Source organism: Triturus cristatus, chromosome 11 (genome assembly GCF_964204655.1).
Source record: "Triturus cristatus chromosome 11, aTriCri1.1, whole genome shotgun sequence".
Lineage (NCBI taxonomy): Eukaryota > Metazoa > Chordata > Amphibia > Caudata > Salamandridae > Triturus > Triturus cristatus.
In genome coordinates, this window is record NC_140594.1 from 46,245,521 (window position 1) to 46,266,989 (window position 21,469).

General features: G+C 48.0%; 1 protein-coding gene across 5 annotated transcripts in view; it reads left to right on the plus strand.

Annotated features, from left to right (window-relative positions):
- Positions 1–21,469, plus strand: part of SFSWAP (splicing factor SWAP) — a 628,330-nt gene that overhangs the window by 332,181 nt on the left and 274,680 nt on the right. For all 5 annotated transcript variants that reach the window (XM_085632760.1, XM_085632762.1, XM_085632761.1 and 2 more), the window contains exon 13: positions 5,951–6,138. In XM_085632760.1, coding sequence (XP_085488886.1) covers positions 5,951–6,138 — 188 coding nt within the window. The remainder of the gene's footprint in view (positions 1–5,950; positions 6,139–21,469) is intronic.

Here is a 21,469-nt window from a genome sequence, read left to right on the forward strand (position 1 = left end):
CACACACTGCCTTTGCAGGCTGAGTGTCTTGGCACAGAACAAAACAAAGAGTCGACATGGCACACATCCCTGTGTGCCATGCCCACAACACACTGCCCTGGAATACCTCAGTCACCCCTCTAGCTGGGTGCCTATGCCAGTGGTGAGGGTACAGGTGCATGAGCCCTGTACCTCTACAGTGCTCAGGTCCATTCCTGGGCCCTGTTAGTGCAGTGCTGCCATTAAGAGTATATGGTGCTGGGAGGTTGTCATTTCGAACTCCACCGGACCATAATGGCTGCACTGAATACTGGGAAGTTTGGTATCGAACTTCTCAGCACATTAAACCCACACTGATGCCAGTGTGGGATTTAATGTAAAATGCACCACAGCGGGCATCTTAGAGATGCCCCCTGAAAAACGACCAACTACCAGTGACCTGACTGAGTGGCTGCGCAGGTAGCCACCACCAGACATGTTTCTGGACCCCTGCTGCTCTCGGGGGCCTGAAACAATGCACATCCTGGAACGAGGTGCCAAGTCTCTTCCCCAAGGATGGGCAGGGTTCATGAAGGAGAAGCTTCAAAGGCATGCCGCCTTTGTGAGCCTCTCCAGACCATCTGCTGCTTTCAGCAACTGGTCCCCACTGGTTCTACCCCCCACATTGGGTGGGAGAACCGGCTGGAAAAACAAGTTAGGCAGAGAGGTGTGCCCACCTCTGCCAACTCCACCCCTAAGGTGGGGGAGGCGAGGTGAAGCACAACCTCGAGTCCCCACCATCTTGAGGATGGGGGGACCCAGCCAACCAGGGAGAGGCTCCTGCCCCCCTCCCACTGGAGAGTGGCAAGATAGGGGGGTACCCACCCCAGGGAAGGGACCCATTGGTCCCTGCCCTTTACCTACCTGTAACGCCCCTAAATGTAGTATTTAGGGGCACCCTGAACCTTCCTTCCTCAGATCCAGCAACCACAAGAAAGCCGTGCAGAGCTAACAAGAGGATGACGCCCACTGACTTGGCCCCAGCCCTACAGGCCTGTCTCCCCTCGAACCTGCTCCTGCTAAACCCCGGCGTGTCCAGCGGCCAGCAACCTCAAAAACCCCAGAGGACCTGCCTGCATTCACTTTCCAAGCTGTTTCTCCCTTGAACACCGGACGTGTTTAAACTAAAGCTTCTGGTGCCAGCCAGAAACCGCAAATCCAGCACACACTGCACCCGCCGAGCCCGGCCCGTGTTTGAGTGAACAAACACCACGAGGATTTCCCCCCGGCGATCCTGACCCGATATCTGGTAACCCCTGACCTGCTTCAAGCCTCCAGACGACGCCTGCAGCCTCAATGCAGCAGATCCCCAACCCCCCCCCGCTCCCCCCCCCCCCGTACCGTGACCAGAGCGGGTAAGATAATCCGACGTCCAAAGGCACCCCTGCACCCGTCGCCCCACGGCCTTGTTTGCCCAACCCAGTGGTACCTAACCATCCCTCTACATCCCAACTTACCCCTCGAAGTGGTGGTCACTCCTGGAAGATCTTCGTCCCCGAGCCTGCAGTGTTTTTGTCCTGGGGAATCTCCATTGAACTCAACAGGGCACCCGACCTCAAAACTGCACCCTGCACCCGCCCGCTCTAGCGCCGCTGATGGTGCCCCTTTGGTGCTAACTTGGTCCCATCTTGCCCTGAGCTTAACCCTAGGAGCTTTGCTCCCACAACCCTGTGGCCTGCTTGCCAGCAGCCACCAGCCGGAGCCCCCTATCCTCCATAGGATAGCATTGGGCCTCAACACTCTGCACCCGACCGCCCTAGTGCCACTGGGGGTGCAACAACAGTGCATCACTGAGCCTGGGAGACCCCTGAGTCTAACCCCAGAAACCTAACTCAAAAGACCGATTACTTACTTTGAAACCGATTTTTCCTCATAGGATAACATTGACACTTTTTCTCCCAAAAAGTTTCTAAGTGTCGACTTTTGGAAACTGCAAATATTCATTCTAAATCAGCCGATAAACCAAAACGCATTTTCTCAACTGTTTTCAGGAAATGTCCCTGTGCCGAATCCAGGATCCAGCACTGAGTAAGAAAAAGTAACAATAACCTAACTTACCTGCTAAGTGAATTTCCTCCCATAGGATAACATTGGTGATTCTATGTGAAAAAGTTTCTATAGTACTCAACATTGCCACAGAAGATTAAGGATCGAAGTGTTCTAAGGTCTCTGACTAGTTCGCTCCGGAACGCATGGCTAGTATGTCTTTATGTTCCAAGCAGACCAAAGGTTCGCGGATTAGACTACTCTCCTTGAAGCCTCGCTCGACCTTTTATTCCAGGAAGCGTTCAGGGGACCACCCAGTGTAAAGAAAGCTACATTTTTGTCCCTTGGCTCAAGTCTTCGTTTGGTGCCCCTTCGGACAAGATGACTCTCCTGTTTTCTCTGTGCTGTTGAGTGTCCTCTTTAGGGGGCGGCAGACCCAGTACTTCTAACCCTTCTCTAAGGTCTGTAATGTGGTATTGTTTGTTCTGATACTAGAAGGCCAAATTGAAAGGAAATGTCCAACGATATCTTACCTGGTCCTCGCGTAGTTTCGCCGTGATTGCCCTGAAGACCTGGTGCTGTTGTAATGTTGCCTGTGATGGGTCTTGAAAGAGTGCTCATCTGAACCCTTGGAAGGAAATGGCATCTTTTTTCCTGGCTTCTTTAAGGATAGCCTCTTTGACCTTGTACGAGTGGAGTCTAACCAGGATATCTCTTGTGCGTCGTCTCTCCCCGGTGGACGCCAGCCCAACCCTGTGCGCTCTTTCTATTTTGGTCTTCTTCTGCTTCCGCCGGAGAATCTCCGCAAAGAGCCCTTCCATAAAAACTTCCAGGTCAGGCCACTCCGCCCCTTCCTCCAGGTCTCTGATACGTATATTCTTTCTTCTGGACCTGTTTTCCAAATCTTCGTTATTCAATAATGCCAACTGCAGTTGCACTTGCACGTGTTGAACCTTGGCTTGCGTGTCCGTCAATCTTTTATCCAGTTCTTGCGTTTGGGCTTCCGTCTCTAGCAACCTAGTCCCTAGCGTGTCTACATCTTGCTGTATTGTAGTCATTTTGTCTGAGAAGGCCTGTTTTCAGTTGTTCCATTGAGGCCTGAAGGTCTCCCTTTAGTTCATTTCGCAGTTCCAACTTGAAGTCCTTCAGGGACGCCAGCAGGTCTTCCTTAGTTAATGCCATTCCTGAATCTGTGCTCCTCTGTTCGTCTGGGTGTTTCTTCTCTGCCAGGTTAAAACAATTAGATACCTTGGGAACAGTTTTTTAAGGTGGCATGGGTGCCGTTGTCTACTTCTTCACGCACCTCCGGGCCCTCTCACCCACCCACGTGGCTTGTGGAGAAACGATGTGGCTTGTCTTGGTACCCACGCTGCAACCTGAACTCAAGGCTTGCTGTAGTGTGGTTCAGTATAGTGAAGGCTTCCACTGTCGGCCATCTTGGGGTCAGGCATGGGGTGGGTGTCCTTTCATATCCCCTCTTCTTTGTGCCCCTTCCCCCTGTGGTGGGACTGGTCTTGGGTCCCCACTGGGCTGCTACTAATCCTTCAAGGAACCTGTGAGACTCCCTCCATGTTATAGCTTAAGGTGGGAGAGAAGACCGCCATTTTAGGGTCCAGCAGGGCACCTCAGGACCACCTCCCCTCTTTCTCTTCTATCTCCTCAGGGGGCCCCCACACCTCCATACTGTGTCTTCCAGGGTGTGATGTCCTGGGTGGGCACTTCGAGTATGAGCCGCTCTCCGCTGCAGAGACGTGCGTGGTAATCCGGCACTTCAACACAAGTCTCCAGGCTTTCCGACCGCCTGTCTTCAGACTATGTCTGCCGCAGTCCACCTTCCCTGCTGTTTGGCTGTGTCCTAACTCTGCGGTGCTCCGTTACTCAGTCTCCAGCCCCCTCCGGCAGCTCAGGTCCGGCGCGCGCAATGGGTCGGCGCCATCTTGACTCGCTGCGCCTTCACATGTTGTCCTGTTCTCCCTCAGCTTTTGTGCGTTCCCTGCCCGATCTACAAGCACCTTCTGTCGCCGCTCATCTTCATGGCCCCGTAGGTATGGTTATTGGCTTTGTTGAGGCAAAATAAAAAAGGTTTTGACACCGCGGGATTCGACGGAGCTATCATGGATCACGTCCGTGCGGCCATCTTGCTTGGCCACTCCCCAACTCATCCATCTTTAATGACCTTACTGGAGCAGTTTAGGAATTTTGCCTGTTACGACAGTCTGTGTCTTGGCTCCTTCTTCCTTCGGATGATGTCGGTCAGTTTCAGGAGAGTATACGGTTTAATGGAAGGACCTTGCTTGGATGTTTCAACTCCTGCTTGCTTTTAGATCGCTTCATGCGTAGGTGAAGGGCCCAGGTCTGTCGTGAACCTCAGTCCTCTAGGACGGGACTGGGGTGCAGTCCTTCCTAGTTGTACCATCGCAGTTGTACGCTGCACTCTACAGTGTGCCTGTGTGCCTTTCAAGCTGCAGCAGCTCTAGTCAAAAGTACAATACTTATTGTACTACTTCAACTGGTTTGCTGCGAGCCCCTGCTGGTCTTGCCTTCAGTTTTACTGCACTTTTCTACTTCAAGAAACATGATTTTTTCCGACTCAAATTTAAGTGATCCCTCAAGGGCACTGGGCATCCAGCCTAATGCATGACATTGCTATTCCCCTTTAAGTTTGTTACCCAAGATTGTCATTTGTTCATGTGTCTCTGCCAAATAGGTGCTATCTCGAAGCGTTGCACCAGTCCACATGAAATGCAATGGTAGAGTTTGAGTGGAATCCTCTTGGCTCCTTTCTGCCAGTAGTTGTGGACCCCAAATGGACCACTGTGTTGAGACTGAAAAAGGAGAAGTTGTGCTTGTACCACCACAAATTCAAGAGATTTCCCAAGCATTGGGACTCCACATCTTCTCCCTTAGGCGTCTTGCTGTGTCTGTAGTAGAGGCTGATGGTTGTCACTGTTGAATGTGTATCATTTGATGATGTGAAGCGCTTGCGCAGGATTGAAAAAGCTTGTAACTCAGTCCACAACATGTTTACTTTTTGGTATGCAGCTGTAAACTAATAGTTGTACCTTGTAAAAACCCTCAAAGAATTATTAATCAAAACATTCTTTTGTAAGTGTAACTTCTGTCAAGGGCTTTGTGTTGAGCCTTATGCCTTGCATACATTAAGAAGAGAAATTGGTTAGGGAATTTAAAGGCTGTTGATTGTCAAAAGATTGTATAATTCAGAAAAAGACATAAAATATGCAGAATTACGTTCTGAAGAGTTCCATACAATGGCCTGCTTTTCACATAAATGCATCTGCTAGACTGACCAGCCACAAACTACTTCTGAATTTGGTTGAAATAGCGCTACAGTCCATTGTAAAAATAATAAAAATAAAAAGTGCCAGGGCATCTTTTGTATGCTGCACTGAACAGAGTTGTTCATTCCAGTATCCTATTTGGGCACAGAAATCCTGACTGAGGACAGTGACCGCCCCTGTAGCAATTTTCAGTCTATTTTCCTTCAATGCTGCATGATGCTGGTGGAGTGTTAGTGCTGCAAAGCATGTTCAGTTCTTAGGGCATCACATTTGTGAAGAAGTTTAGATTTGCATGAAAGAAAATGATAAATCTACATCTAGGCTCCAAAAATGTCCCACATGTGTCAGTTTCAGCGCACAGGTGTCTTATACTGTCAAAGGAATGCCAGGGCTTTAATTCCAGTATGCTTGTGCCTGAAATAAAGTGACGAACTTTGGCCAAATTCAAGACTAGTTGTGGACCAAATCATTCTCATTGTGGGCTTAGTGTACTGTGTGAGGTTTGGATGTGTGTGAACGCTGCAGCCTAGTTTTTGTTTGCTTGTGTTCGAGTGCACAGACATGCCATTAACTAACAGGGTGATCCCTGAATTATTCATGACAATTACTAGCCTATGAAGGTGCCAATCCTGTTTCCCTTTCTTTAGCAAAGCTGCGTTTGGAAGACAGATTAGCAGCTGCAGCCCGAGAGAAGCTGGCCCAAGCTGCAAAAGAATCCAGGGAAAAACAGCTACAAGCGGAAAGAAAAAGGAAAGCTGCACTGTTTCTACAGACCCTGAAAACCCCACTTGAACTGGAATGTGAACGAGTTGAAGAGTGTTCTTTCAGTCCAGAGGTAACGAATCCAGTATGCTTTTGAGAAAGATGATGCAGTTACCCTGAAGTTGGTGATTGTTGGAAAGACATTATTTTGGGATCTGTGTCAATGATGCCATTTTCCTATCTTTCGCATCCTTCTATTCACCACTAATTTGATATCCTTGATACAGGCCCCATTTTCTTCAGAAAATGTAGGATGTGTCTGTGTATAGTTCTTGCCTTGTATGATCCAGGCCATTGCCTCATAGCTCCTTCCTCTTTGCTGTGCTTCAGACTCTGCATCATTGACCAGAGTGAATGTATGGCCCTACTTTGTGTTTCCTTTATTCACCAGCAACGCCTTGGCGATTTTTTTCCTTGACCAGTCGCTTTTTAGTCATTTCTTTTAATTTTAGCATGACGTTATGTGGCATGCATCTGGTGAAAAGGCATATTTATTTCTACTGATGCATTCCTTTCCTTCGTTTCATGTTTCTGAGACCTTTCTGTCTACCTGTGCTTTCTCCCCAGTGGCTTAGCTAAATAGATTCTTGTAATAATTTTGTGAGGATACTATCTCCCTCCAAATGTGCTATATCTTCAGTATGTAAATGGGACTTGGTACTGGCTGCAGCATGTTTTTTGGAATGGAACGATTCTTCAACATTTCATGGGCAAAATACAGTTGTGGTATCAGATCACAGAATTTTCCTAAGCTGTGGATGGATCGTGGTGCCAATTCCTCTACATGTTTAATAACTACTGAGGTTGAGTAAAACAGTTTAAAGCTCTCTCATATACCTTTATAGACCTTGCATATTTCTTCCAAATGTTTTGTGCAACGTGTCTTCCCCCCCAGATAACGTAGGACCTTCTGTGATGCTGATCTCTGCATCAAACCCTTCAAAGAAACTAGAGGGTTTGCACCTTCTATCAACCTTGCTCCTCATGAGCAAGACCAGGAACAAAATCTCGAGACTGTTTCACAGCAAGCCTTACTCTTCACTGTTAGGCGCAAGCCTAGCATTCTTTAATTTGGCAAAGGTGTAACTCGATGTTTTCTCAAGTTTGTATTATATCCTTCAGTTATTCTTTGAGTTTCCGGACCGACTCTTGGTCCATCAGACTTTAAATTAAAGAGTATTTCTTCCTAGCTTTGAGATACTCCAATCTGTATTGATGTGGTCTTGTCAGCTGAATGCACATTTTTTTCAGACATCCTTCTGGAGTCCTATGTTTCCATTTCATTTGCTGATCAGCCTCCTCAATAGGAATAAATAAGATGTCTCAGTCTCCTCAATTTCGGGCTACACTAGTGGACAACTTGCACTTAACAAGGCATGTAGATGTCTCTGCCTCTGTTCGAGTGTGTCAGGATAAGAACTTCAACTGAAATTTCAGAAAATGAATAGTGGATTTGTTTCTTCCTCCAAAATGAGCCTCAACATCCCAACTCCTTCATGATCATCTTTAGCATCACGTGCATAATGTTCCTCATAGCCTCAACCACCTTTTTCTTCACATCTTGCGTTTAGTACAACATTCCATCAGTATCCAATATGTTTGCTTGATCAGTGAAGAAGCTATCTTCAGGTGCTAGCTCCACCATGATTCTCTGCGTTCTCAGAGTTTGTTATACATATTGTCTTTAGCTGTAATTGAGGGAAGGGGTAAAAGTCCCAGGGCTCTTACCCTCCGTGCCAATGAAACTACATAAATTCTGCCTACCACAATTCTTTATCTCCCGTTCTCAAACTCCTTGCCTTCTCTGCAGCTTTTTATACTGTGGATTTCCCCCATTCTCCTAGACATCCTATCCAAATGTCTGATCACAACATCCACTCTCAGGCAGTTTTCATCTTATCTCTCAGTCTGTCCTTCTCTAACTTGTTGCTCCACATTCCTCTTCTCTATGCCCCTGGCAATCTGTCTCAACCCACAAGTAGTGCTTAATTTGTAAAAAAAAAAAAAAGAGTGCCAGGGACCAGAGTTTTCCTCAGAATCCCATGGCCTGCACTATGGAATGTCGGTGTGTCGAATCACTCCTGCATAGTTTTGATTCCACCTCAGATCTCTTTATTCCACAACCAAATAATATATTTTGTTTTTTTCATCTCTGCTTTCACCCTTGTCTTTTTTCCCCATCTTTCTTTTCCTCCTCCTTTCCTCTTGTGTGTTTCTTTCTCTTGTTCCTGATCAAAGTCTCTTCATGAAAAATAATTGCTGGTCCCTAAAATTGAGTGCAGCGGGGGCCCCACATGCAACCAGATTCAAATTAAGCACTGCCCACAAGGCTCAGTCCTGGGTCACTTGACTGCAGCTCCTCTCTTGTCCATATCTTTGGCTTTTCCTTTCATCTCTACACAGATGGTACCCAAACCACCTTCCCATTTTCCAATTTTACTTCTCACAGCCAGCCTCATGATACTTATGAAGAGAATAATTTGCCTCTTTGTGCGAGTCGATCGAAACACTTTCCGTTCACTATAAGAGCTTGTGATGGTTTCAGAGCCTAAAAACCAGAATTGTTTTTGTTAAAGACTGTTCAATAATTAAATATGTAACTAACTGGTACAAGGATTATGGGATGTGGACCTCCCTGGACTCTTAAAGGGGCAGGGCGCATTTTTACCTCTTAAAGCAAGCTTATCGGGAGGTTCTTTTCCTCTTTATTTACACGTTAGTAGGTTACGCTATGGGCGCTGAAGTGAGGTTTTGAGAAGATGATTATTTATGTATTATCTAAATTTATGTTTTGACATTTTGCCTGAATAGGCTTTAAGAATGATGCTATGCATTTGGACCTCTATCACAATATGAAATGTTTTATGAAGTCTCTATATGCAGCGAGAGGCATTATTTTAATGTTTGACTTCATTGGAGATGCCTACAATTAAGAACCAGGACTACAAATGACCATTCCTAGTAAAACTATATATAGTGAAAGTGTTAAGGACATAAGGATAAATAGTGTGAGGATAAACAGTGTTAAGATTAATGATTTAAAAAGCTGAAAAAGCAATTAAAAGTAATTATTGGAATGTAAGATTTTTTTTTATACTTTAGAGATTGCTGCATAGATAAATGTTAAAATATGATCACGTAAAAAATCGGAGGGTTGGTGTTTACGCCTCCGTGATATAGTATTAGAAAATACATCTGAAGACGTACAACGTACATGGTATATATGCAAATGTGTAGTGTGTAATTTGCTTTCCGTTGGATACTTATGTCTACAGATTCCTCACCTTTTGTTTATTCCCAGTCACCAGACTTGATCTGGCAACTTTAAGTCGAAGCTCATGCTCGCCGATAAGTAGAGCTCGCTTCATCTCCATGGGGGACGCTGGTGTGACGTTAGTGGAGCCATATTTTGCCACCACATCATTAGTCCCTTTTTTCAGGGCCCTTTAATGTGGATCCAGAGCTGCTCAGACATTTTATTATGTTTCTGCAGTGATTTTATCTAAATTCCAATTGTGCAGTTCTAGGGTTGTTGCCCCTAAGAAAAATTTAGATTCAAGCCTTGGCGCGCCTGTCATGGACACATTTCCATATCCAACCCCCTACGAGGTTCTGCCTGTGGTGCCTGGAAGCATAACTCGAACTTGTCAATAAATGCAGCCTATTGCATTTAAAGGCCATGAAGGAGAGGGAGAGGTTGAGTTGTTAAAGGCCCACTTGCAACAATCATCTAGCTCGATGTCGTTCGAGGACGGCCTCAAAGTTACGTTACTTCCTGTCCTACAAATCTTCGAGGGTGAAGAGGAGGGAAGCGTAAGAAGAAAAGGGTAAGACAAGAAAGCTCACCTAAAGGTCTACTGGGATTTTGATACAGGACACCACAACTATCTCCTCTTCTGAGCCCAAGCTGGTTGACAGCCATCTACCTGAAGGATATCCACCAACAGTGTCTCTGCCAGTCCTTGCTGCAAGACCTATTCTGGCTTCCATGTCTACCCTTCTGCTAGCTCCTCTGCCAACACCGACTCCGATGGCAGTCATGGCCCAGCACCCGAACTTGCCCAAAGCTTGCAGGAAAGGGGGAGCCATCCAGCACAGTTTCTGTATGCCATGATGTTAATTTTTAGGAACGCATCAGTTTTCTCTGGTGTGCCTATGGACTCCCTGGGATCTTTTGTGGATCCATTTGGGATACTGCTGGTGGGTTCACCCTCTGTGCCATTCAGCACCAGGTGCCTCTCCTGAGGTATGCTTCCAATGCTGGCTGAAGCTGCTCCAACGCCATGCCCCTCACCAGTGGGACCTTCACTGACGCTGACAACAGCAGCTCCGCAGGGACAGCCTACGTAAACTAAAGCCTTTCCTATTTGCTTCCTCAGATACTGTGGACAACTTGCATTGCAAAATGCCAGCAGACTAGATGCATCCCTGGAAACATAGGTTGATTATTCCGGTTATCTGATAGTCTACTAGCCGCAGATTCCTTAACGTAGAATTATCCTCAGGCGTGAGACTGGACCCGGAGAACTTTCTTGCCCAGCATCTGTGCATGCGGGGGGCGGCACCACGCAACTCCGCCTGACGTCCTCCGCGGACATGACACCAGCGAGGTCACATAAGCCCCACCCCGGCGCGCTGACGTCAGTTTTCTTCTTTTCCGCGTGCAACGCTGACCCGACTTGTGTCTGGTTCTGTTCAAGCCTTCTTTTCTTGTTCTTCTTGGGTACAGTGTGCGAATGCCTTCGGGCTTTAAAACGTGCTCCTCTTGTGCGCGCCAGATGTCGGCAATGGACCCTCACCCCATCTGTTTGTGGTGTTTGGGGGAGCACCACGACTCCACGGATTGTGAGGCGTGTCAGCAGATGAAGCTCATGTCCTGGTGGGCGTCGTCGTTGCGTCCGCCCCCGCGGATGGCTTCAAGAACCGCCGCCTTTGTCTCCGGCATCGTCCCTCTCCCAGGCCGCAGGAGCGTCGCTCACCTATGGGTAAGTGTCGCAGTTTGTCCCCGAGGCCCGGTCTCCGGGTTGTTGGGGGCGTTGGTTTGCCACGGGTGGTGCGGCCCGTGCGTCACCCTGCTATCCGCTGTTCCCCGGCGGGGGGGGGGGCGACCATAGCCCAGATGGAGGCCTTTGAGGTGGCCTTCCAGGCCTCTTTGGCTCTTCCATCTCCTCCTTCACTTCCTGGGACGTCTGCGGGTCCCTTGCCGCGTGCGGGGGCTCCTGCAGCGGCGCCGAAGGGTTCGGATCCAGGTTCAGAGGATGCGGGGCTGTCTGGGTGCCGCCCTTCGGGCCTCCCTCCTGACCCGGGCGCCACTGCCTCGCCGCAAACCCCCGCGGGGGTCCCTGTGGTGTCGCGGGAGGTTGCCGTGACTCTGGCGTGATCAGAGTCCCTCTCGGTCCTCTGAGCAGGCGACGGCCTTTTCCGAGGCGGAGGTAACGCCGCTCAGGCGCCGGCGGCTGCTGGCCCTGGCGGAGCTGCAGGGGCCGGCTAAGGGTCTGGGCATGTCCCCGGGTCCCCCTCGTACCTCCACGCAGGCAGTTGCCTCGTTGGAGGTCGACTCAACGCCTTTTCGGTGCCGTTCCCTGGCTGCCCCGGCTCCGACCCCGCTCAGGTCTCCTGCGCCACTATTTGTGGCGGAGGTTGTTCCGGCGTCCTCTTCGGCGCTGGTCAACGTTGACCTGACACCGGTCGCGGACTCTACGGCGCCGGGCCGGCATCTGGTCGTTGAGTCGTCATCGGACGCTCCCTCTTCCCCGGAGGTTCGGCGCTTGTTGGTCTCGTCTTCTCCGGAGATGGGCTGCCGCGTCATGGAGTTTTCCCCGGCGTCCTCCAAAGACGGCTCATCGGCATCGCCGCGCCCACAGTCTTCGCCGGAAGGGCGTCAGGTTCCCCATTACTCGGCCACTCCGCCGCCTCCTCCTTCTTTTCGGACTTGGCCTTTCCTTCCTCCCATTGGCCTGGGGGACGGCCGCCTTAGTTTGCAGCTGTCGCCCCCCGAGGAACTGCTTTCCCCTCTACGGGGCCCTACGGAGGCCGGTGCTGCTTTTGCTCGGGCTGTTTCCACGGCGGTTGGGATCATGCGAATGGGCGATCCAGCTGCCCATTTCCCCACAGGTCATCTTATGGAAGTCCTCCATCAGGGTTATGGCGGTAGGGAGTTGCTTCTCCCCTTTGAGGCCTCACTTCATACGTCTCTGTTGGGGGCGGCCCGCCACGGGGGATCCGGTGCCTCGGCCGCTTCTGCACCGCCACCATCCTGCGCTGCATGACCCTGTCTGTCTTTCCCCTCCACCCTCTACCAGGGGCCCTCTTTTGCAGGCTGCCTTTCCCTCCCTGCCATCGGTGTTGTCCCCTCTGTCACGCGAGGCCCGCTGGTTGGATTCCTGGGGGCGCAATATCTTCGCCTCCACCAGTGCGGCTTTGCGGGCCCTTAACACTCTGTGTTTTGGCAAGGGTCGCTTCTTGCTTGTGGGACTCGGCGGAGTCTCTTATGTCTCAGGAAGGAGCCTGTGTTGGATGGCCGGGAGCTGGCATCCCTTATTCTTCGCTCTGCTCTGGACGTTTCGGAGGTGCTTGGTCGTACCATGGCTACTTCTGTGGCCCTTCGTCGCCATGCCTGGCTCCGGGATAGTGTGTTCCGGAGAATGTGAGGGAACGGTTGGTGGACCTTCCCTTTGATGGCACTCTTTTGTTCCACGCCCCTGCGGATTCTGGCATTCAGAGGTTTCTTGCGGGGCTTCGCTCCCCCTCCTTCTCCTTCTCCTCCTCCTCCTCAGTGACCTGGGAGTCGGCGGCGGGGGGTGGGGGGGGGGGGTGTGCAGCTCTTCTGTCACTGTGTATGTGTTTCTTCAGGTGGGTCCTGCCTCCAGTTCTACCTCTTCTCCCTGGGGTTGAGGCGGTCCTTGTGTTCCTTGGGGCTTTTACGGCGCTGTCTGCCCCTACGGGGGGTTGGGCAGTTCTCCCTTGGTTGGGCTTCAGTTTTTCCTGGCCTTTCCTTTCTTGTCCCTGTGACAGGTCCCCTGCTGGGGCCCTGTGTCTCTCCTGGTGGGGAGGCTCTCTCGCAGGCCCTCCTCCCTTCTGGGTATGGCTAGGGTATCTATTCTACGTTAAGGAATCTGCGGCTAGTAGTCTCTATCAGATGTTCAAGTTACTTACCTTCGGTAACGATGTATCTGGTAGAGACGATTCTAGCCGCAGATTCCTCCCTGTTCTGCGAGGAACCTCGTCTTGGGTTTCTGCCGTCACCTCCCTCTGGGGGACTTGATTGTGGGTGTCGTCTTCATTTCTTCTGGTCAAGCATCCCTCCAGCTGGTTTTTTCTCCAGCGTGAGGGCCTACTTTTGCTCCTTCCCTTTGTCGTTGGAGTTTCTGCTCCCCAACCGGTCTTGATCGTTAGGGGTTCTTTTGCCTGTCCTTTGAACTCCTGCTCTTCTCAGAGGTTGCGGCCCTCCTTGGCACTGTAGCCTGGGGAGGGCTTCTCTGTCCATTGGCCTCCTACTCCCTTCAGGGTGTCTGGCCATCCTTGGCGGCGTAGTCTGGGATGGGTTGTTGTTGCTCCTCTGTTCCGGGCTTGTGGCCCTTCCCCTGTGGTTGCAGTCTCAGTCTCTCTCTCCTCTCTCTCGGTGCTTTCACAGGCTTGCGCCTCTAGGAGGGCTCTTGCCTTGGCTTGCACGGTGGTTCCATGGAGTGGTGTTTTGCTCTTTTCTTGCTTTGGCTTCACTGCTCTGACCTTCTGGTGCTTTACTGCCACCTGGTGCTTGCGCCTTGGCTTGCACTGTTGTTCCTCACAGTGGTGCTCTGCTCCTTCCTGCTCTGGCCTGCTGTTGTCGCTTTATGGGGCCTTGGTGTCCCCTGGTGGTGATTCTCACCTTTTGTTTTTCTCTTTGTTTCTCTGGTCTTTTCGCACACTGTTCCCATGCTCTTCTCAGTTTTGTTGTGATGGCTCCGCGTTGTGGCGCGGAAAAGTTCTCCGACGCAAACAGACGTCAGCGCGCCGGGGTGGGGCTTATGTGACCTCGCTGACGTCACGCCCGCGGAGGACGTCGGGCGGAGTCGCGTGGTGCCGCCCCCCGGCGTGCAGAGATGCTGGGCAAGAAAGTTTTCCGGGTCCAGTCTCACACCTGAGGATAATTCTACGTTAAGGAATCTGTGGCTAGATTTGTCTCTACCAGATACATCGTTACCGAAGGTAAGTAACTTGTACTTTAGGAGGGCAGCATAGATGCTGGAGTTACCCCCACCTTTTGACAGAGGTCTGATTTCTGAGCCACGCTGATAGAACTTAAACCTGGAGAACGTTCCATCTGTCCATTCCCTCCAAGTAGCCCAAGAACGGCACTTGCCCCCTTCCACCATCTACCCCCAGCACTTTATTCCGAAGTCTTTCAGGGGTGTTGCCAGACTGTCACGTAAACACTCGGGAAATCCAGATGAATTTCTCACTGGTGACCAATGACTGCAGTATGAAATACCCAAAAGGGACCAAACCCCATACCACATTTTTTGCCACAGCTTTTAGGATCTTCAGCTGAACTTTCTAAAAAATGCAGGCGCCCCAAACATGAAACAGACTTCTTATCAATTAGTCAGCATTACACAATACATAGGCAGCCCTCATCTTGTACCAGGCTGATTTTATCAACCTCTGACTGCTCCAAAACAAATGGAAGAAAGTTTTCTCTGCTGGCAGATTAGCCTTAGATCTGTGAATTTCACTTGTTTCTTCATTAAATTTAACCAGGTCTTATGGGGGATAGTAGGCATCGTGGTAACAGGTTAGCTGGACAACCTAAAAGACCCCTCTGCTGAGAAGATGGACAGCCAGGATGCTTCAGGCAGACCTGAAAGCAATGGACCCTGTGGCCAGAGCCGCCTCCATAGCCCTGAGAAATGCTTGGCTTGGATCTACCGGCTTCTCCAGTGGCGCACAGGTGAGTCTAATGCACACGCCTTCTGATGGCGGCAATTGTATGTTTGGAGACAAAGTGGACTCAGCACTGGTTAGATTTAGGATGGGAAGGACAACTTCCCAATCTTGGGCTTGTGATCTGTAGCCTAAGACTATAGACAGTACAGTAAGTTTCAGGATTTTCAGAGGATTTGCATTTAGACTGTCAACCTTCCCAGTTCATCCAACATCCATCCAGGAAGAGGCAAAGGTAAAATCAGGCCCATCGACCCTCCTCCTGCGCTACAGATGAAGCTTCCCCTTGAAGGCATTTTGAAGGAAGGATATCTTACTTTCCACAGGCCTGGGAGGCAATTACATAGGACCAGTGCATCCTGTAGATCATAGAAAGGAGATATACCCTTACTTTTCAAAATCACCAGATGTCCCCCCCCCCTCCATCCTCCCCACCCAAAACACCTTTCAGTTGGATGATCAGATCATGAAGCAGGAAGTGACAACCCTATAGCAGAAAGGACCACCACCACCACCATTGCTGACTGACTGACTGACTGACAAAGCAGGAAGCTGAGTGGGGTGCTACAAGGTGCTTCATGGTTCCCAGTTAAAAATGGCTGTCTATATCTCAGGTCTCAATCTTTTCTCTTCTCAAGGAAACATGCATGACTCAGGTTCTTTTGTTGTTGGAAGCAGAAAACTGGATGGTTTCTTGATTTGCAGGATGCATTTTTCCATATTCTAATCCAGCAGTTGCAAAGGAGATACTTGTAATTCTTGGTAGGATCTATCCACTACTAGTTTTTGGTTCTCCTGTTCAAACTAACAGTGGCTCCCCAGGTCTCCACCAATGTGATGACGGAGGTTGTGGCGCATCTATGGAGGTGGCTATATTGATGATCTGTGACTCAACGATTAGCTGCTCAAGGCTTGTTTGCTGTATTTGTGTTGGACCATCTGAAGTCCACAGCAGCCCTGCTGTTCGACTTGGGCTTTTATACCAATCTGCCCAGGTCTCACCTAGAGCCCTCCCCATATGGGGGCCGATACTGGTCGCAACATCTCTGTGAGCCTTTTACCCAACCGCTAGGTTAAGGACATTCAGGAAGAGATTCTAATGGTTCAAAGAGGAGCCTGGGTTCTAGTCCTGATGCCTATTCGCCAACAAAGTCTGCTAGCTTCTTACAACCTACTGATCATGCATGAACATTGGTTCATGCGGGCTCTACAGACAAAATGACGGCAATGTACATCGACAAGAAGGGAGGTGTGTGATCTCACCCTCTCTGCCAAAAAGCTTCAAGTCTCTCACATTGGGCGCAGGAGCATGGTATCTCGTTGGGTGATGACCATCTGACAGGCTCTCCCAAAACAATAGTGGACAGCCTGAGTGGGAGTCCCCTTGCTGACCATGAATAACCTCTCCACTTAGAAGTGGTTCAAAACATTTCTCTGCGCCCCAGCTTATGTTGCAGGCAGCCTTGTGAGATGTTTAAATTGACATGGAATGTTCTGCTTTACTACTCCTTTCTTCATTTTTTAAATTCATTAGGTGTTGAGATAGCTGCTTCAGGACTGAGCCCAAGTAATTCTGGTCACCCCAGACTGACCGAGAGTTGTTGTACGCAGACTTACTTTGAGTCTTCCTGTGTCCCCCACTTCAACTACCTCTCACACTGACTCCTTTCCCAGGTTGAGAGGCAGTTTCTTCACCCCAGCCACCAGATCCTCCACCTTGGCAGGAGTTTGTGCATGGACATTAAACCCCTTCAGACAGTCGCCAGAGGTATTCAAAGATATTGTCAGCTTAGTCCTCCGTGGAGCTAGTTTACACCAGAAGGTGGGAAACGCTTCTTTGCCTGCTATGCTAATGAAAATGTCAACCACTTGAAAACACGCTCCTTTAATGTATTGTATCTTGCCCTTTCTCTAGTCCAGCAAGGTTCTTCAGTGGGCAGAGTTAAAAGCTACGTTTCAGCTCTTTTGGCATTCAGCTGCCTTTCTGATCAGGCTTCCTTGTTTAGGTCCTTAATTATGCATTATTGAACGACATACACATGCCCCGCTCCTTTGCAACCTTTTTAATGCCCCAGTGGGATCCGGTTTTGACATTCTTGCATTAAAAAATCTACGCAGTTGCCAGTTATTGACTCTGAAAACTGTTTTTTGCGGGAATTGTTTCAGTGCTTTGCAACAATGAATTGCAGACACTGTCTGGCCACTCGTCGCCTATTTTTACCTGGACAAACCGGAGCTAGTCTATCACCCTTCCCACCCGCTATCCTCCACCTTATCCCACTACGGAGGAGGAGGAGGAGAGACTACGTCTGCTTGCCCCTATTAGGGCAGTTAGTTTATACACAGACTGGAAAAAGGAGAGAAGGTCTTATGATGCGAGTGTGTTGGAAGAGATCTTTGTGGAACCGGATCGTACCTTGCATTAAAATCTGTTAATGCTGTCAAAGAGCCTCCAGAGGGAATCTCTGCTCATTCCATCAGAGCAAAGGCATCAACATCTGCCCTAGCAAGATATGTTTCTGTGTCGATTTGTTGTGCTTTGACATAGGATCCCCTTCACACTTCTTAAAAGCATTATTTGGCGGGCTTTGGATGAGGAGGGATGGCCAGGTCACTTGTTTGTGCTGCAGTGTTTGCTTGCCTTCAGACCCACCACCTGTGTTGATGGCACTGCTGTGGTATCTGCAGGCTGAAGTACCCATCAGAAGAAAGTTGTGCTTTGATAACAATCTTCCTGGTGGATACTCTGCCTGCAGATTCTTCACTGATCCTACTAGTCTCCCCCTTCTGAATTAATAGGACTCCAGTTCGATGCACTGCACACTCGTGTGATCTGCTGTTCACCTTGTCTCTGCCTATAAAGGTTCAGAAAAAAGGGACACTGCACTAATGTCGGGGCAGAGGCATGGTGCTTTTTGGCTCCAGTAGCATCACCCATAAGTCACATGTGGCATCGAGATGAAGCCAGTGCCACCTACCATTGAGGGAGCGCCATGACAAAAGTTTCTGGGTTGCCTAGGGATATACATATGGGGAGGAATCTGCAGGTAGACAGAGCATCCTCAATAAAGGTTATTACCAAATGTAAGTAACTTTATCATTAATTACCATTTTTGAGAGTGGGGAGCTGCCACGACTTGCAGGAGGTGATGAATCTTCTCAACAAGATCATTAGGATATTCAGCTCTACTCATCTGCTTATAATGCCTGGGGTTTTCCATGTGTGTTTGTGTTTTAAAAGGGTATTTATCCAGCGCTAGGCTACAAAAGGTTACATTTGTGAATTGAGGTAAGATCAGATTGAAGAGGCCTTGTAACTATTAGCAGAGCACTTCCCTTGTGTGAAATAATTGAAGCATGAAGACTGAGGCAGTAAATGTGTTTCTCGTGTCAGTCTTCCTGTGATGTAGAAATACATTTGTGAAAATAACTTGTTATTATGCTATACTTATTTTTACCAACAGGGCATAAATATGTGTGTGTGCATCTGTGAATATGTGTATTTAAAAAGATACCTGCAATTTAACTGGAATATCCACAATGTGGTACTCCCAGTGTGGCATGCAGCCCTTTCAAAGCATGTGCTCTGAAACTTATACCTGTCTCTATCATGGAGTAGCCTGTTGGGGTTTAATCAAGGATATAGTTCCGATGAGACCTGAATTAGTAAGTGACCTCAGAAAAGAGGTAGGGAGGGCAAGACAAGGGCTTTGATAGTCACTGTGTAAAATAGTCATGAAAGTACGACGGTTATGATTTGTTTTTAAAATTATTCAAACTATAATCCGTAACTGCCAAAACATTCATGATGACCCAATTGAAAGTTCTTGGCCTCTTCACACTTGAGAGATTCCTCCTACACTTGACAGCAAGGTGTCTCACTCCCCCATCCGAAGGCTACCGTCCATTGCAGTATGGAGCTTGCTGCCATACAGTCCCCCGACAGAAGAGGTGGAAAACCGACAATACTATTTCAAGAATCCATTATTTGAAAATGTGATTCACACCTATTCAATTTAGATTTTGAATATTACATTAAGATAATGTTTTGTGTGTTCATCCATGATGGCCTACTAAACAATCGGCTATTCGCAATGTCTTATGTGCTCAGCATCAATTTAATGAAAAGGCATGTTTGCATTTTGGTCCTAGCACTTTCTTCAGGGATGTGTGTACAAAACAAAGATCTTGTGTGAAGAGTTAAATCTGTTCGTTCTCAAGCATGGCGCATGCAAGCTTTGGTCAAATGTTTTAATGAACCCTCAACTAGTGCCCCAGTAGTGTTTCCCATATAAAGAAGACAAAGCTGTAGTCCCTTATGTTTCCCTCCACATTTTTTGTGTGTTCACTGTTTGTCTCACAAGAAAACCTGTGTCACTCTTCAGTCCTATTTTAATTCCAGTTTGATTCTGTAGTCCTCCTGTGATCTTCATAAACCATGTGCATAAGTGTTGCCCATGAACTGTGCAGTCCTCTTTCTGTCTCGCACAACTGCCGTTAGCAATGTCACTTTCTGGTATTATTTTTAGTCACAAATTCCATTTTCCTTCTGTATCAGCTATGCATTCTGCAGTTTTCTCTTACACATTACATTTAGAGTTAGTATGTTCTTTAAAGTTATTGCTGTCCCTAGAATAGGTCAGTAGTCCCTCCTCTCACATTGGCCCTTAATGATTCAAGTTCAATTGCTTTAGCCTTGCATCTTGTTTGATTGTGTGCCTGAAAGACAACTTAATAAAATGTCAGCTTTCTGAAAATGCATAACACATTAGTATTCTTGAGAAATGTTGTTGTGGTTCTAAATATACACTCCTATAACATATACCAGAATGAGAGGAATTAAATGGAAATTTCAAATAATGATCCTGATTGAATCCTTTCTGCCTATGGGGTCCAGTATTTGAAGCCGTCTGTCCTCCGGTTGTGCAGTCATTTTATGATTGTCCCCTTCCTCTACTGGGGGGGCTCAGATTCGTTCCATCCAGGCTCTCACCATTAACATCAGTCAGAAAAGGGCTTTGTGTATCCAGTGTACATAGTATGTCTTGAAACTTGTGTAGGTGACCTAGACTAACATCTCGTAAGTTTGTCCCTCATCCAGGAAGAGCAGAAGCTACATTTCAGTACTGATTGGATATCAGGGTGTCTTTAATATCTTTCATGCTGCTTTGATCCATATTGTTTTGAAGGTGTTTGAATTCCCAAACGTCGACTCAATGTCTCTTTCCCAAGGTGCTCAACTTTCTTTTTACAGCCAGTTTGTCTCTTTCGCTAAGGCAGGACAGGTCTTTTTTCATAAAGCATTCTTACAAGAAGCCAGATGGTGATTTCAGAGCAGACTTGTGGGCCACTGATTATTTCAGTGAGCTTTGAAGATGGTGCGGAAAAGGGCCACACATCCTCGGTCATTAGCTTCTACGTCACAGGACAATGTCAAAGGCTCTATGATGATGTATTCGTAATTTCTTATTAAGGAAATGGCCTTCCCAAATCTTTATTTTGTCAGCCTGTGTTTGGCGCACTATTTACTCCTCTCAACTTCCCCCAGCCACCTCCATAGAATTCTTTGACTTCACTTTTGAGGTGCCGCTAGGTATGCCTACTTGTTAGCATTTACTGTGCCATACCACAGCTGACATGGCGACACTATGCACTTGCCCAAAGCAGACGAAAGCGGTCACCCACTCCCTGTGATTCAAGACCCCCTTTTGTAAAGAGAATCCAGCCTGTTTGGATCCCCAACTGATAATCGCATTAGTGCAGCCCGTTACTTACGTGACTCAATCTGGGCTAGTACAGACAGTGTTCTGGACATTTGACCTATGCTTTCTGTTGAGCACACAGTGCAGATTAGCATTGTGAGTAATTATGATAAACCTGTCTTAAATGACAATACAAGTGCCAGTGCTCTGACTGCCAGAGTCCTCTTCAGCCTCTTCTAGTGTGAGGGTAATTGATGTCTCTGGCTTCCGCCCACAGCGGTTTAAAACCCCACACATTGTTATTGTAATCGGAAAGTATGAAATCGCTTTGGAATCCTGAAAAGTGAAAAGCCTTCCCCATACAATAGCTGCTCAAATAAAGGCTGCTCTGAGAGACTTAAGGCTGGTAGCCATCAACTCGAGGAAGGCTGGAACCGCTCGCAGATTCTCTGAAATATCGGTTTAACATGGCTCCCCTATTCTAGGCAATGCTCAATTATATCCGTGATCACACAATTCAGAATGTTTCTCAGACAATTTTTTTTTATTGCAATCAAGATGTAGGAGTTGAGTGTAAAAAAAAAAAAAAAAAAAGTTGTCGGATATCAGTTGAAGAAACTTTTACATATATTTATTTTTGAGCATTTCCCTTTGCTCTTTTGTGATAGTGAACCAACATTCAGGGATGTTAATGTACTGCCTGTCGCTGTGATTTAATGATGCTGAATAAAACATTTAAGTTTTTTTTTAAAATAGTTTTATTTAGCGCGAACTAGACCC